General features: G+C 38.6%; 1 protein-coding gene across 1 annotated transcript in view; it reads left to right on the top strand.

Annotated features, from left to right (window-relative positions):
• Positions 1-12,985, top strand: part of csnk1db (casein kinase 1, delta b) — a 42,864-nt gene that overhangs the window by 25,393 nt on the left and 4,486 nt on the right. Inside the window, exons 4-9 of the mRNA XM_028477035.1 lie at positions 2,373-2,601; positions 2,700-2,870; positions 2,961-3,109; positions 7,931-8,093; positions 9,324-9,463; positions 10,362-10,423. Coding sequence (XP_028332836.1) covers positions 2,373-2,601; positions 2,700-2,870; positions 2,961-3,109; positions 7,931-8,093; positions 9,324-9,463; positions 10,362-10,394 — 885 coding nt within the window. The 3' untranslated portion in view covers positions 10,395-10,423. The remainder of the gene's footprint in view (positions 1-2,372; positions 2,602-2,699; positions 2,871-2,960; positions 3,110-7,930; positions 8,094-9,323; positions 9,464-10,361; positions 10,424-12,985) is intronic.

The raw sequence follows: 12,985 nt of genomic DNA, 5'->3' as shown, positions 1-12,985 counted from the left end.
AACAAAAACCATATGCTGGGGGAGGCGGCGCTTACGCGGCCTGTGCCAACAGAGGTTGCTAATGGGTGAAGCTCCCGCTTTCCAAGCACTCACTGTCGTAGCTCCTGGAGAGCGATTGTACGCTGCTCCGACCTACCACGGTCACGAAGCTACTAGCGACGGCAGCTGTATGCACAATATTCCAGCAAACCGCGTGCAAGAATAAAAAAAAGGAAAGTGCCTTGGAGTGATACCTGAAGATATAAACTTCCTCTGGGTCATCCAGGGGTCATGGGTGACATTGTTAGTATGCATACTTGCACTGCACATGCGCGAAGGGGAATATTTAGTGCTTAAAGCAGATGAAATAGAACAATCAAAATTAAGTCAGAACCGTTGCAAACAAACACACAGGCACACACCCACCTTAAGAAAAATATGTAAATTCCAAGCCAGGAACATAAGCAAGCTTTTCTTATATTTTTATTTTCTATGTTTTTAAAAAATAGATTTTTTTGTTTAACTTTGCATGGTGATGAATTAAGAAATGTGCCGTTTATGTAAGATTTTAAGAAAGTTATAAGAAGAATGTATATTAGTTTAAAAATTCTTGACAATTTAAATAAATAGAAGAATATTCTGTATTGAGTGTATCCTTTCACTCCTAGTCTGTTTCTATAATATAATAAAAAAAGTCGTAGGGCAGACTTTCTTTAATCATTTTATTTCAAAATATGGGAACGAGTTGAAGTTTATGAAGATATTGGCAAACTCTGTTAATACCAGCGACCAATTTACTATTTTTTCCGGGCTATTGGCATTCCAATTATTTAGCAATTTTCTAGGAGAGTTCTACATAAATGCCACACCATCACTTAGGCTGCACTCTATTAGCTGATGAGGGTGCCTATCAAATGACTCGGCCAATCGGAACGGGCAGGTAGGCAGATAGATATTTTTTTTCATTGTACAAGACAAGTCATACAACGACATTGTAGCTGATTGGATTACTGTTACAACATGAAAAAATACATAAAATAGCAAGTCTTGACACGATCGCTTCTGAACAATTTAACCCAACGTGGTTATTTGGCAACTAAATGCTGTTTATTGTTTCCTTTTATTACATACTGGCTGATAGTTACACTGTCCGGAGTGTTGCAGCATGCTCTCTCTCTCTCTCTCTCTCTCTCTCTCTCTCTCTCTCTCTCTCTCTCTCTCTCTCTCTCTCTCTCTCTCTCTCTCTCTCTCTCTCTCTCTCCTCTCTCTCTCTCTCATCGTCTCTCTAAATCTCTCTCGGTCTACCTCTCTCTCAATCGCCTCCCACTCTCTCGTCTCTCTCTCTCTCTCTCTCTCGATCATCTCTCGCACTCTCTCTCACATCATGAGGGCATCAATACTCTCGCGTCTCGGATCTCTCTCTCTCATCGGACTTCCGGTTCTCTCCTCTCTCTCTCTCTCTCTCTCTCTCTCTCTGTGTGTGTGATGTGAGCAGTCAGTCTCAGCACCGATCGCTCCTGATAAACCTAACGTGGTGATTTGACAACTTTAAGTCATTTATTATTTCCTACTATTAAAACTGGCGGCGATATCTTACATTTTAAACCTTTTTGTTCTCTTTATATGCTCTATACATACGAGCCAGCACTGCTCCCCGGTCCTCAAACTTCAATTTATTACCGGTATTTGCTTCTTATTTAAGCAATCCACAATCTTATTTTAGGCACAGAAAATAAAAACAAATATTCAACAGATGTATGAGTTCGGCTGTCCCTCTCTTAAAGCTGTGAGTGCTTTCACTTTCCCCGCATTATCCGTTTAGTTCACTGTGATGTTCAGTGGCGGTTGCAGTTCAGTCATTTTGCTGTAGAGATGACTGTCAGTAATAATCTTCTCTCCATCAGTAGATATCTCACATTCACCAATTTATTGGAACTCTACACTATTTTTAGAGGCTTGTAGTTTTTTTTGTTTATATTACATGAATGCAGTCATTTTTAATTGCAAATTGTAGAAAGAACTCTGATAAGTGGCAGAAGATGGATGGATGGACCCAGCAGGGACTGATATTAGAAGCGAGGGCACAATGGTGTTAAAATTTTTCCCCCCTAAAATCTTAAGCCCACTTGAGATCAAACTGGTCCATATTTGGCCGCTGAACTTAATTTAGTTTTACAACCTTGCCTTAGACCACAGAGTGCACACACGAACACGATGGTTGTAAAAAGGCAGTGTTTAACTATTTGAATGTAAACGCTGACTGATAGAATTCTAACGTGTGACTCCTGATTCAACAGAAGATCAGCTTGAACACATCATAGCTTTCATGTATGGGATGAATAAACGCGCTGCTCTCCAAGCTCCTTTTAACACTGCGTTCTTCTCTCCTACAGATCAGCCGTATTGAGTACATCCACTCAAAGAACTTCATTCACAGGGATGTCAAGCCAGATAACTTCCTAATGGGACTTGGCAAAAAAGGCAATCTGGTCTACATTATTGACTTTGGCCTGGCTAAGAAGTACCGCGACGCTCGCACACACCAGCACATCCCTTATCGAGAGAACAAGAACCTGACTGGAACAGCACGCTATGCCTCCATCAACACACATCTTGGGATCGGTACAAAGATTCACAATATTTTCCTATTTAGACATTTAACTCTTTTATTAGTAACTCAGGTTAGCTTGTTTACGTTTTGTTCTGCTTGTTTACTACAGAGCAGTCCAGACGTGACGACCTGGAGTCTCTGGGTTACGTTCTCATGTATTTTAACCTGGGATCACTTCCATGGCAAGGACTTAAAGCAGCCACTAAGAGGCAGAAGTACGAGCGAATCAGTGAAAAGAAAATGTCCACCCCAATCGAGGTGCTGTGTAAGGGCTACCCCTGTGAGTGGACGTCTGTGAGCCTCCTTTTTGTTGTTGTACAGTAGATATGACCAGAACTCCAGAGTGAACGCTTGTCCTTTCTTGTCACAGCTGAGTTTTCCACTTACCTGAACTTCTGCCGCTCACTGCGCTTCGACGACAAACCCGACTACTCATACCTGAGGCAGCTCTTCAGAAACTTGTTCCACAGACAAGGCTTCTCCTATGACTATGTGTTTGACTGGAACATGCTGAAATTTGTGAGTGAAATTTGTTTCTGTCTTTACTTCTGTGAAGGTGTTGGTTCCAGGGTTGGGGTCAATTCCATTTTAAAATTACAATTATGTATTCAATTATCCATGTTCAATTCCAACTCAATTATTTTTCCATTTACAATTAAAATTACAATATTTTTTCCCCCAAAGTCAATTACAATTTCATTCTCAATAAAGTTCAATTACAATTAATCACAATTACCATATCTTAAATCAGCTGTAAAATACACTTAAAAATATTATCTATAATCTGATTTGTTGCTCACCTCTTGGTTACCTTTTTAGGCTTCCTAATCAATGACAATATTGATATTAATATTTTGGGTGTGGGCGTCTGACCCTGTATACCCTTAGATTTCAATTTATTTTTCAATGGTAAAACAGAAGTGGGAAAGTTGAACTGAAACATATTTTAGTATATGTTAACTATGTATGTGTAAGTAATAGTGATGTAACAATTCACTCAACTCCCGATACGATTCGATTCACGATACTGGGTTCATGATACGATTCTCTCACGATTTATTTTACAAAATGGGACTGTAGACAAATGACTGAAAAATATTCCTTTATTTTTTTTTGGGAAAAAAAATAGAAAATACTGTATTATTTTCATTTTATTTTTAATTGTCAAAAGAATCCCTTGATAAACTATTAAAAACAATGCAATTTAACTAAAAATAAGTCTTGAATGAAATAAATAAAGGAATAATACAAATGAAGAAGAAGCTTATTAATTTAAATTCTGGTTCTATAGTAAACAATGCAAAACTGCATAATAGTTCTTTTTCTTTTTAAAAGTGCAACTGAAAATGTACTTTGTGCCTTAACAATTGGACTTTTAAAAAAAAAAACCATCATTACACTGATTTACGTCAGATATTTGTTTGAACCAGCAGTGGGCGCTGGTAACCCAGTGGTCGGTTGGCATGCAGCTAATCTAGCAGTGAAGAAGAGATGCTATGCTTTCGGTGCTAAAGGGGTAAGGAATCATTTATTAACATGTAACATTGACATGTAAGAGTAGAAGGCGGCCAGAAAGAAAGTAGTAGCAGATTCTGTCCGCCGGTACACTGCTGGACAAGAGAAGGGATAAATATATAGCGCCCTCTGCTGTTTAAAAAAGTACTGCGATTCAATTTTCAAAGTATCGATGTCAATCATGATACCTATGAATCGGTTTTTAACTGCCTTACAATTAATCGTTACATCCCTAGTAAGTAATAGAACTGTAACAGGGTTCCACTACTTAAAATTATCGCCCTAAATGGAAAAAGGGGATTAAAAAAATCTAATTTCAAGCATTTTTTTTAAAATTTCTGTAAGCATTTTATCAAACTGGTTACAAGTACAATTAACATCAAACAAAAAGGATGAGTTATTTTTGTCAGTCTTTTTACTCTTTAACTAAAGTGGTGTAGCATTAGCAACACTTGCTACATGTCAGTCTCTGATTTTGATTTGTTTTTGAGGTAACACTCATGTTAATGAAGTCCTACTTTAAACAATCATATGAGCTAAGGATGCACCGATCGGGGGGATTGGCGATCGGCCGATCCTTGCATATGAAACCGATCTTTTCCGCCGATCTTTTCTACACATGCTGCACTTTATTATTTCTGTAGAATGTTTGACTTTTAGCTTTTGTCCTGTCAGCTGTTTCAAGTTATTTTTAGAATAATTTTTTTACATTTAAATATCCACAAAGCTGCTGCATTTGGAAATTTTTTTATTTTTGCTCTACAAGGAAACTTAAAACTCCGGACACTTTATTGGTTAGTTTGTCCTGTAGATTATTATTATTATGTCATCTACCCTAAACTTTTTGATTTTCTTTATTTGTAAAATCAAAATACTGCTGTGCACTTTATTTTAGGCAAAGAGCTGAAAACGGGGCTGCAGTGAAACTTGATGGAAAAAGTTTATTTAGTTTTTAAAATGTAAAAATTAAAGATTAAATTAACGGATATAATTTAGTATTTTAGACAGCAATGTTCTAAACTTAATTTATATTTGAAATAAATACCTCATGTGCAGTTAAAACAACACGTTTGTATTCTTTCACAGGTATTGTTCAATATTTTTCAATAAAATATGATTGCAATATTCAAGGTGTATGATGGCAGTTATGAAAAAAAATCGGGATCTGCCAAAATCGGTATCGGCCGGTCAGGCTTTTAAAAATCGGTGCATCTCTATGAACCCTTCATTTCCCACAGTTTAGACATTCATATTCTTTACAAGATAAAATGTTTCTGCTTTGGTTACATAAGGCCTGGGTGATGTGGACCAATATTCATGCCTCTATATTTTTCCTCAAAATGGCGATACATGATATAAACCATTTATTTTGATATAGTTTTACAAGAAAAACAATAATGGATCAAAGACCGTTTTATTAATCACTAGCAGCGCAATATCAACATGTTGTGCCACTTTTGACTTTTTCCTTCATTGAGACTGAATTTGTGATGAAATTCTGTAGTTTTGTTTCTTTCAGGGAAGCTCTGAGTTGCTCAAAGTAGTTTTTGAAGTAAAGAGGAGGGGTCACGTGAGAGGTGTGTAAACAGAGCTCCATGAACTGCTGTAGCGTAACTTATAGTGAGTAAATTACAGAAGAGAAATACATGCAGTGTTCCTTCAAACGTCTCTCAGTGCTTCCAACACTCAGAAGTGATGGAGTTTTAACAGACAGACATCTGCACTGAGCCTCTGACAGACAGCCGCTGACACGGAGAAAGCAGATTCTCAAAATCTACGTGTACGTGCACTGGGAGGGAGCGGAGCATTAGCGGAGGGTACTTTTCTGTTTGAGCACTTAAAATTCTTCAGTGTCAGTAGTGTTGACGTGAAAAAGCCTTTGAATGTGCTGTGTATGGGCACGGACAAGGCACAGCGAGGTGATTTGGCAGATTGTCGTGTTTTAATCCAAGTTAATATTCTCAGAGCTCACACAATTAGTTCCAAAGTGTTATGTTTAATTAAATTGTAAATTACAGTTTTTATATAATTTCTTTGAAAACTACAAAGTCAATTATCTGAACTCAATTAACAGCAAAAAATATTTTCAATTATAATTGCATCATAATTGTACTTTCAATTATGCAATTACAATTATAATTGACCCCAACCTGGTTGCTACCTTGTTGTTATAGTTTTTTAATGTTTCACTCTGACAGCTGATGATTTCCTGTCATTGTTATCCTGCAGTGTTTTAGCGTTTTTAAAGTGTTATCATTGAAACAGGAGTCAGCAGTCAGTTCTGGATTAACCCTCGCTGTACATCAAGGTGACCTCACTGAACATTCTCTGACTTTGAGCTTTTCCTTTAGGAGTGTTGCACGTGTAGTTTTTGGTGAGGGTGAAAAGAGTCTTGGTAGCTCTGCACATGGTGTCGGTGGGGAGTATTACAAAGGTACCACATGGTTTCAAACCACTGTTGTTGGGGTAGGGTCTCCAAATTTTTCATTTTAAAAAATTTCCAAAATTCCGTTTCAGGCTTTATTCATTTCAGTATCACTTTACGCTTTTTAATTTTGTTTTCATATCATCTGTTTAGATGGCTATTAAACTTCCTGAAATCATACCAAACATGATAAACAGGGTAGAAAGTTATAATCTGTTTTTAATTTTACATTCTTCAGATGATTTACAAAATCGCTATGGTTAGGCTTAAATCATGTGAGATCTTGCTACATTAGCTGTACTGCTAGCCCCTCAACCACTAATGGACAAAATCTAATGGAAATGTGTGAAATGCTCCAAATCTGTTATTTAGGAAACCTTTAATTACCACCAACCAGAAAATTGTGCTCGTGTTGCATAAAATCTCTCACAGCCGTGATGCTTCTGCTATTATGTGTCACTAAGTAAACACACCACCAGCTAAACCTGTCTTTGTTTGCAGTCATAATAATCTGAACTGCTTGTTCATCTCAACACATTAAAAAAAAAACTCTTCAGATGAAGCTCTACATTCTTTTTCAATCACATGATAACATGATCATCACTCGGTTTGTTACACTTAGCGATAGCTTGTGAACGGGATTATGGGCAGAATTGGACATACTGGTCCGTTTGTCTCACTTTCTAGACTATCAGTCCCCCGTTTTCCAGTAAGAAAATAGTGTGTAAATGTAATATTGTCCTAAAACATGCATGTGAGGCATTTCTGAGATTGAAAGAAAAAAGAAACGGTTCCGATAAATTTTTCCATGTGAGAACATGAACTTTGTTTCTTCCGTTCGTTTTTCAAGATCACGGAAAATTGGATGCCCTTTTTGAGGAGCAGACATTGATCTACCACTGCAGGGAGTTTGACTGCCAACCCTCCATAAATCTGTACATTTACTGTCACTACACAGACCATTGATTATTGCTGTTTAACACAATATACCCAAAGAACATACTGTAACAGGATAACAGCTCATAAATGCAACCTTAATGAAGCTAAACCCTGAATAACATTTTAATTAATTAATTAAATTGGGGCTTTCACCTTTAATTGGCCATGTAATGTTGTTACATACATGGAATTTGGCCTCTGCATTTAACCCATCCCTGAGGAGCAGTGGGCAGCCATTTTTTTTTTTGCGGCACCTGGGGAGCAGTTCGGGGTTAAGGGACTTGCTCAACATCCCACAATGATGGCCCAGGTGAGGCTTGAACCGGCAACCCTCCGATTACAAGCCCAGCGTCCTTACTTTCCTTGTGATAAATGTCACAATTCACTTGTTGATCATCTCTACTCAGTGTATTCTGTGTCATACTCATCATTTTTAACATGTCGCCTTGCTCTCCACTCAGGGAGCCAACCGAGCAGCAGAGGAAGAGCGGCGGGATCGGGAGGAGAGGTTGAGGCACAGCAGGAATCCAGCTGGGCCCAGAGGATTACCCGCTCCATCAGGACGAACCAGAGGGAATCAGGATGGAGCTCCGCCCACCGCTTTAACACCCACCTCACACACAGGTTTGCTCACATAACTACAGTCAGGATGTTTAATGGATTGTATTCAAAATGTTCCATTATCTTTGTTGTGGCTGTCAGTTTGCAAAGGCAATCAAGTGTTAAATTAGCAGAACAGTGGCCCTCTAGGAATAGGTGATCACCCTTGCTACAAATAAATCTATAGCTACAAGTACTCACTGTGATTTCAATCTCTTTTATGTAAGGAAATCTGTTAGAGACGATCATTTTTTAACAGATAAAGGCATGGTTTAGGCCTCATAGATCAAAACAGTGAAGATCATTTACTCACAAATCAATGTCGAAGGTTGAAACTGCCATGGAAACCGCCAAATGCAGAGTGATGTCATATCACAGGAACAAGGTGTCAAGTGATTTACTCTCTTCCTTGTCTGGCAAAGCAAAACAAAAAATGAAGTGAAACAAATGCCATCCTTGCATTCTTTAGTTCAGGGGCCAAATATGGACCACTCTGATGGTCAAAACAATTTCAAGGTAGTCTGTACTCTGACATACAGGGCTTTAAATTAACACCTGCCAACCCGCTAATTGATGGTAAAAATGAACTTTTGCAGGTAACATTGTAGCGTTACTAGCCATTTTGGCTTGTGAGAAACAAAACAAAACTGCAATGATGATAAACTTCCTGATAACAGTGGATTTTATTCAAATGATTAAATAAATGTGGTTATAACAGATTCATAGAGCAATGGACCATCATTTTGTTGACTTTATGGATGGACCCCAAAAATCTTTCCCTTTTATTCCCCCTTATCGATGGCCCTGTTTCCACATGACTGTTCTTCAATGTTCATGTTTGTGTTCAACCACCTTCAGCTACAGTGGGGGTCCCCGCTCTCTGGAACCTTTAGTTGGGGGTCGTGGGGTGAAAAGGTTGAGAACCACTGCTCTAAATGCCCGGATTTGGCCCCCTGGCCTTGACTTTGATGCGTGTTCTACAAGGTTCCCAAACCTACGATGCGTGAAACTTGTCTTTAATTGTAGTCACATGACCCATTTATGGTAGGAATCCTCTACATTTGTTTGTGAGTAAATGATCTTTGATTTATTGAGTAGTCTTTATCTGTTCTCCAGCAGCTGTAAATGCACATTTATCTAATGCACAGTGGCTGGTTCTCTGTTGATGCTAATCTATCTATAATGGAATAATATTCTTCATTTTCTTGAAATAAATCATAGGATGATTTGATATGTTTGCTCTTCTTGCTTCAGCGAACACGTCTCCTCGACAGCTTTCAGGTGTGGAGCGGGAACGCAAGGTTAGCATGCGGCTTCACCGCGGTGCTGCGGTCAACGTGTCGTCCTCTGATTTAGCGGGGCGGCAGGACACATCCCGCATGTCTACGTCACAAGTAAAGGACACACTTTAAAGTACACGTGTTACTGTTAGTCTTCCATTTCGTTCTTTAGGTCATCATTGCAGTTTTAAATGCGGTGCAAGGAAATCTTTTCCAGAATGACAGTGATTTAAAATCAGGAACCTACCACAGTATTTCCTTGTCCAGTTCAATGTCACTATAATCCAGTTTTTAAACTTATTCTGTAGCGCTTCCTTTTCAAGGATGAAAAAACTTTCAATAAAACGATATGTTCACGTTTTATTTATTCAGTCTTCCTCAGAGGCAACTCCTGATTGTATCTTTACAAGTTCTTTCATAAGGAAAACATCTACTGATTGCTTTCATGTGTCCTTATGAGTTCTTGATGCCTCTGAGGAAGACTGACAGTTGGCAGTCGAAACATGTCAGGAGATTAAAGTAAATTTTTCTGAAAAAAAAGTTGTCTGAATAAATGAAACCATATCATATTAAAAAGAAAAAAAAGAATTCTGGAATTATTTTTCAACAAAACAGGTCAAAAATTTCATCTTTATTGAAAAAATTGTGACTATTCTTCAAAAGCATTTAACACACAACAGCCATAAAACATGCAGTTGCATATTGTAGAATGGTAATAATAAAGTTTATTTACTAGACATGAATAAAGCACAACCATTGTCGCTCTACAATTTGAGAACGATTGCTATAAACCAAGAGTAACATGGATAATACAATAAAACACAATATGTCACATTGGTAATTTGAATGTGATTGAAACCCCTTGCAGTTTAAACCATTAAAATAGATTTAATTAAAGTTAACATTTGTAGTGAGTTCAGTTTGGGGTTCAGAGATAATCTTGGCAGGCTGAAACTGATTGGATTTCATTTAATGGGCTTTCTCTCTTTTTCCTTTTTCTACCCAACTTCAGAACAGCATTCCGTACGAGCATCATGCCAAGTAGATGTGACTGCGTTGCTCTGGAAACATCAGGTGAGTCTGAACCGCAGCTCTACATATTATTCCACATGGTTTAGTGCTGGTTTGTAGCTTGTCCACAGAAGGGAAGCAGCTATTTCATCACTTATTTAGTCATTCTGGAAATATGTAATGTATGAGAAATTACTTGTTACGCTCTGTAATTACTTTCATGAAATGTCTTGAGCTGGTGTTATTACAAATCTTAAGTTTTGCTTAAATAATTTAAAAATGGGATACTGCTCCTCAAAATGTACAGTAGTCCCTCGTTTATTGCGGGGGTTATGTTCTAAAAATACCCCGCAATAGGCGAAATCCATGAAGTAGTCAGCTTCATTTTTTATAATTATTATACATGTTTTAAGGCTGTAAAACCCCTCCCGACACACTTTATACACTTTTCTCAGACAGTCGTCGACATTGTGGGTTTTGTCAGGGAGAAAACTTGCAAACATACAGCACTTGAGAGCGCACAGGATCAAAAAATGACCCTGTTTGCTTCATATGCGCGTCTGAAGCAAAGAACCACCCACCAGCGACACATCCAACTCGGTGAGTTTCACTGCCTACTGAAGCGAGGAGCTGCGCTCCTTTTTCTCCTCTCATAAACATAAACCACCAGTGAAAAAAGCCGGTGTGATTAGCGGCTAATGCTATCCTAGCTCAGTGCTGATTTTCAAAGATGAAAACAACAGAGAACTTTTACCTGCTACTACCACCTCCTCGCTGATTCTCCTCCACACCAAATCCTTCCTAGTTGGTCCTGGTTATAAAGGCTGTGTCATACAGCTCCAGGTGGTCACACACAGCTTCTACTCCATGGTTGAATGAGTGAACAGACTGGTGTTCGTGTTGATGGCCTGACGTCATCGTCAACAAAGACTCTGATTGGCTTTCGTCATGCAAAACAGTTGCAGGAGTTCAATATTTTCAACTCTTGCGAACGTGCGATTATGATAAAAAATCGGGAGCGTGCTCGCACAGCCAATGCTCTTGATGTGCGGATCGAACCGCACCGCCACACAGGAAAGATTTGCATTGGGACGCATCTATCCTTTGACTTTGTATGTAATCTGGATGTACAGACATTTCTTGACGCATCCGGTGTGAACGCAGCAGCCAATCAGGACGTAGAACATAATGCGCGGGTTCTCCCTTAGCCAATCAGGACGCAGAACACAATGCGCGTTCATACGCTGTAAAAAAAAATCTGCGAAACACAGAGGCCGCGAAAGGTGAACTGAGTTATTGTGTAGGAGTGGTGGCCTAGTGGTTAAGGATGCTGGCCTTGTAATCAGACTCAAGCCCCACCTGGGCCATCACTGTGGGATGTTGAGCAAGTCCCTTAACCCCGAACTGCTTCCCAGGCGCAGCAAAATGGCTGCCAACTGCCCCCCAGGGGATGGGTTAAATTGCAGAGGAAAATTTAAATGTGTAACATCATATACCAATGAAGTTTGAGTTCAGTTTAAAACTGTATTTCAAATGAATTACACTCATGGGTTTTGTTCTGTCTTGTTATTCATACCAAGGTTATACATATATACATTAAAAAAGGCCTTTAGCTTTAACAGACTCTGGATTTGACCCTGTTATTACCAGGAGACGAGTTTCATTCATCTAATCGATGCTCTTACCTGGATCATTGCATCATTGTCCAGACTTTCCTCTGGTTTTTCATGGTGCGCAGTAGACATGGTGTGTTTCTTTTAATGTTAACAGTAAATACAACAAAATAAATATACATATTATTTTAATTATAAGTAAAACAATCCTATATTAATTCTCTCATTACTGTATTGTATTTATTTATGTGCACATACGTATGTATATATATATGTATGTATAGGATCTTGTGCAGACAGAGGGAGTATTTTCCCTCAGACAGTTGAGCTGTGACTGGATTGTTGCTGCTTTTCTGGGAAAAGGTGTCAATCACTCGGGCACTCGTATTGTAAACGTGACCATGAAGGTCAGTGCTGTTAAACGTATTCTTTAATTGTAGGTAAGTACAAATGGAGTTTAGGTCACTAGATTTGAATTCACAGCATTAACATGTTGTTTAATAGCTCTCTTCTTTTTATTATTACTAAGTTACTGAAGTTATAAATGCTATGCATTAGAATAGATGTAAAACTCTGTGTTAGCTTATTGCTTTTCTGTTATATAGTGTGTTAGGGCCACATAAAAAACAAACATCTGGGCACTGCGAGATTAAAGTCGTAATATTCTGAGAATAAAGTCGTAATTTTATAAGAATAAAATTGAAATACAAACAAGATGTTGTGTGTTTTGCTGTCACTCGTGGAACATTTGAGATTATATTTCTCTTTGGGTTTCACACATGGTGAAATACGCTTTAGTGGAGGAGGAAGTGGTCAACTTTAGGGCCGTTGCTGTTATGGCGCATTCACACCAAACGTGTCAAAAGCGGCATGTGTACATTCACAGTATATGGTGGACAAGCTTCTACGGAGTGTCGGAGGTCCCACTGCACGTCTTCTGTGCAGCGCATTTTAAAGCTTTTCGCACTGCGGATGCTTTTGACGTGGGTCCGGCGCCTCCAACGCGGCCGAC

Source organism: Gouania willdenowi, chromosome 19 (genome assembly GCF_900634775.1).
Source record: "Gouania willdenowi chromosome 19, fGouWil2.1, whole genome shotgun sequence".
Classification (NCBI taxonomy): Eukaryota; Metazoa; Chordata; class Actinopteri; order Blenniiformes; family Gobiesocidae; genus Gouania; species Gouania willdenowi.
The sequence above is the reverse complement of the archived record's forward strand: the minus strand, read 5'-3'. Positions and strand labels throughout refer to the sequence as shown.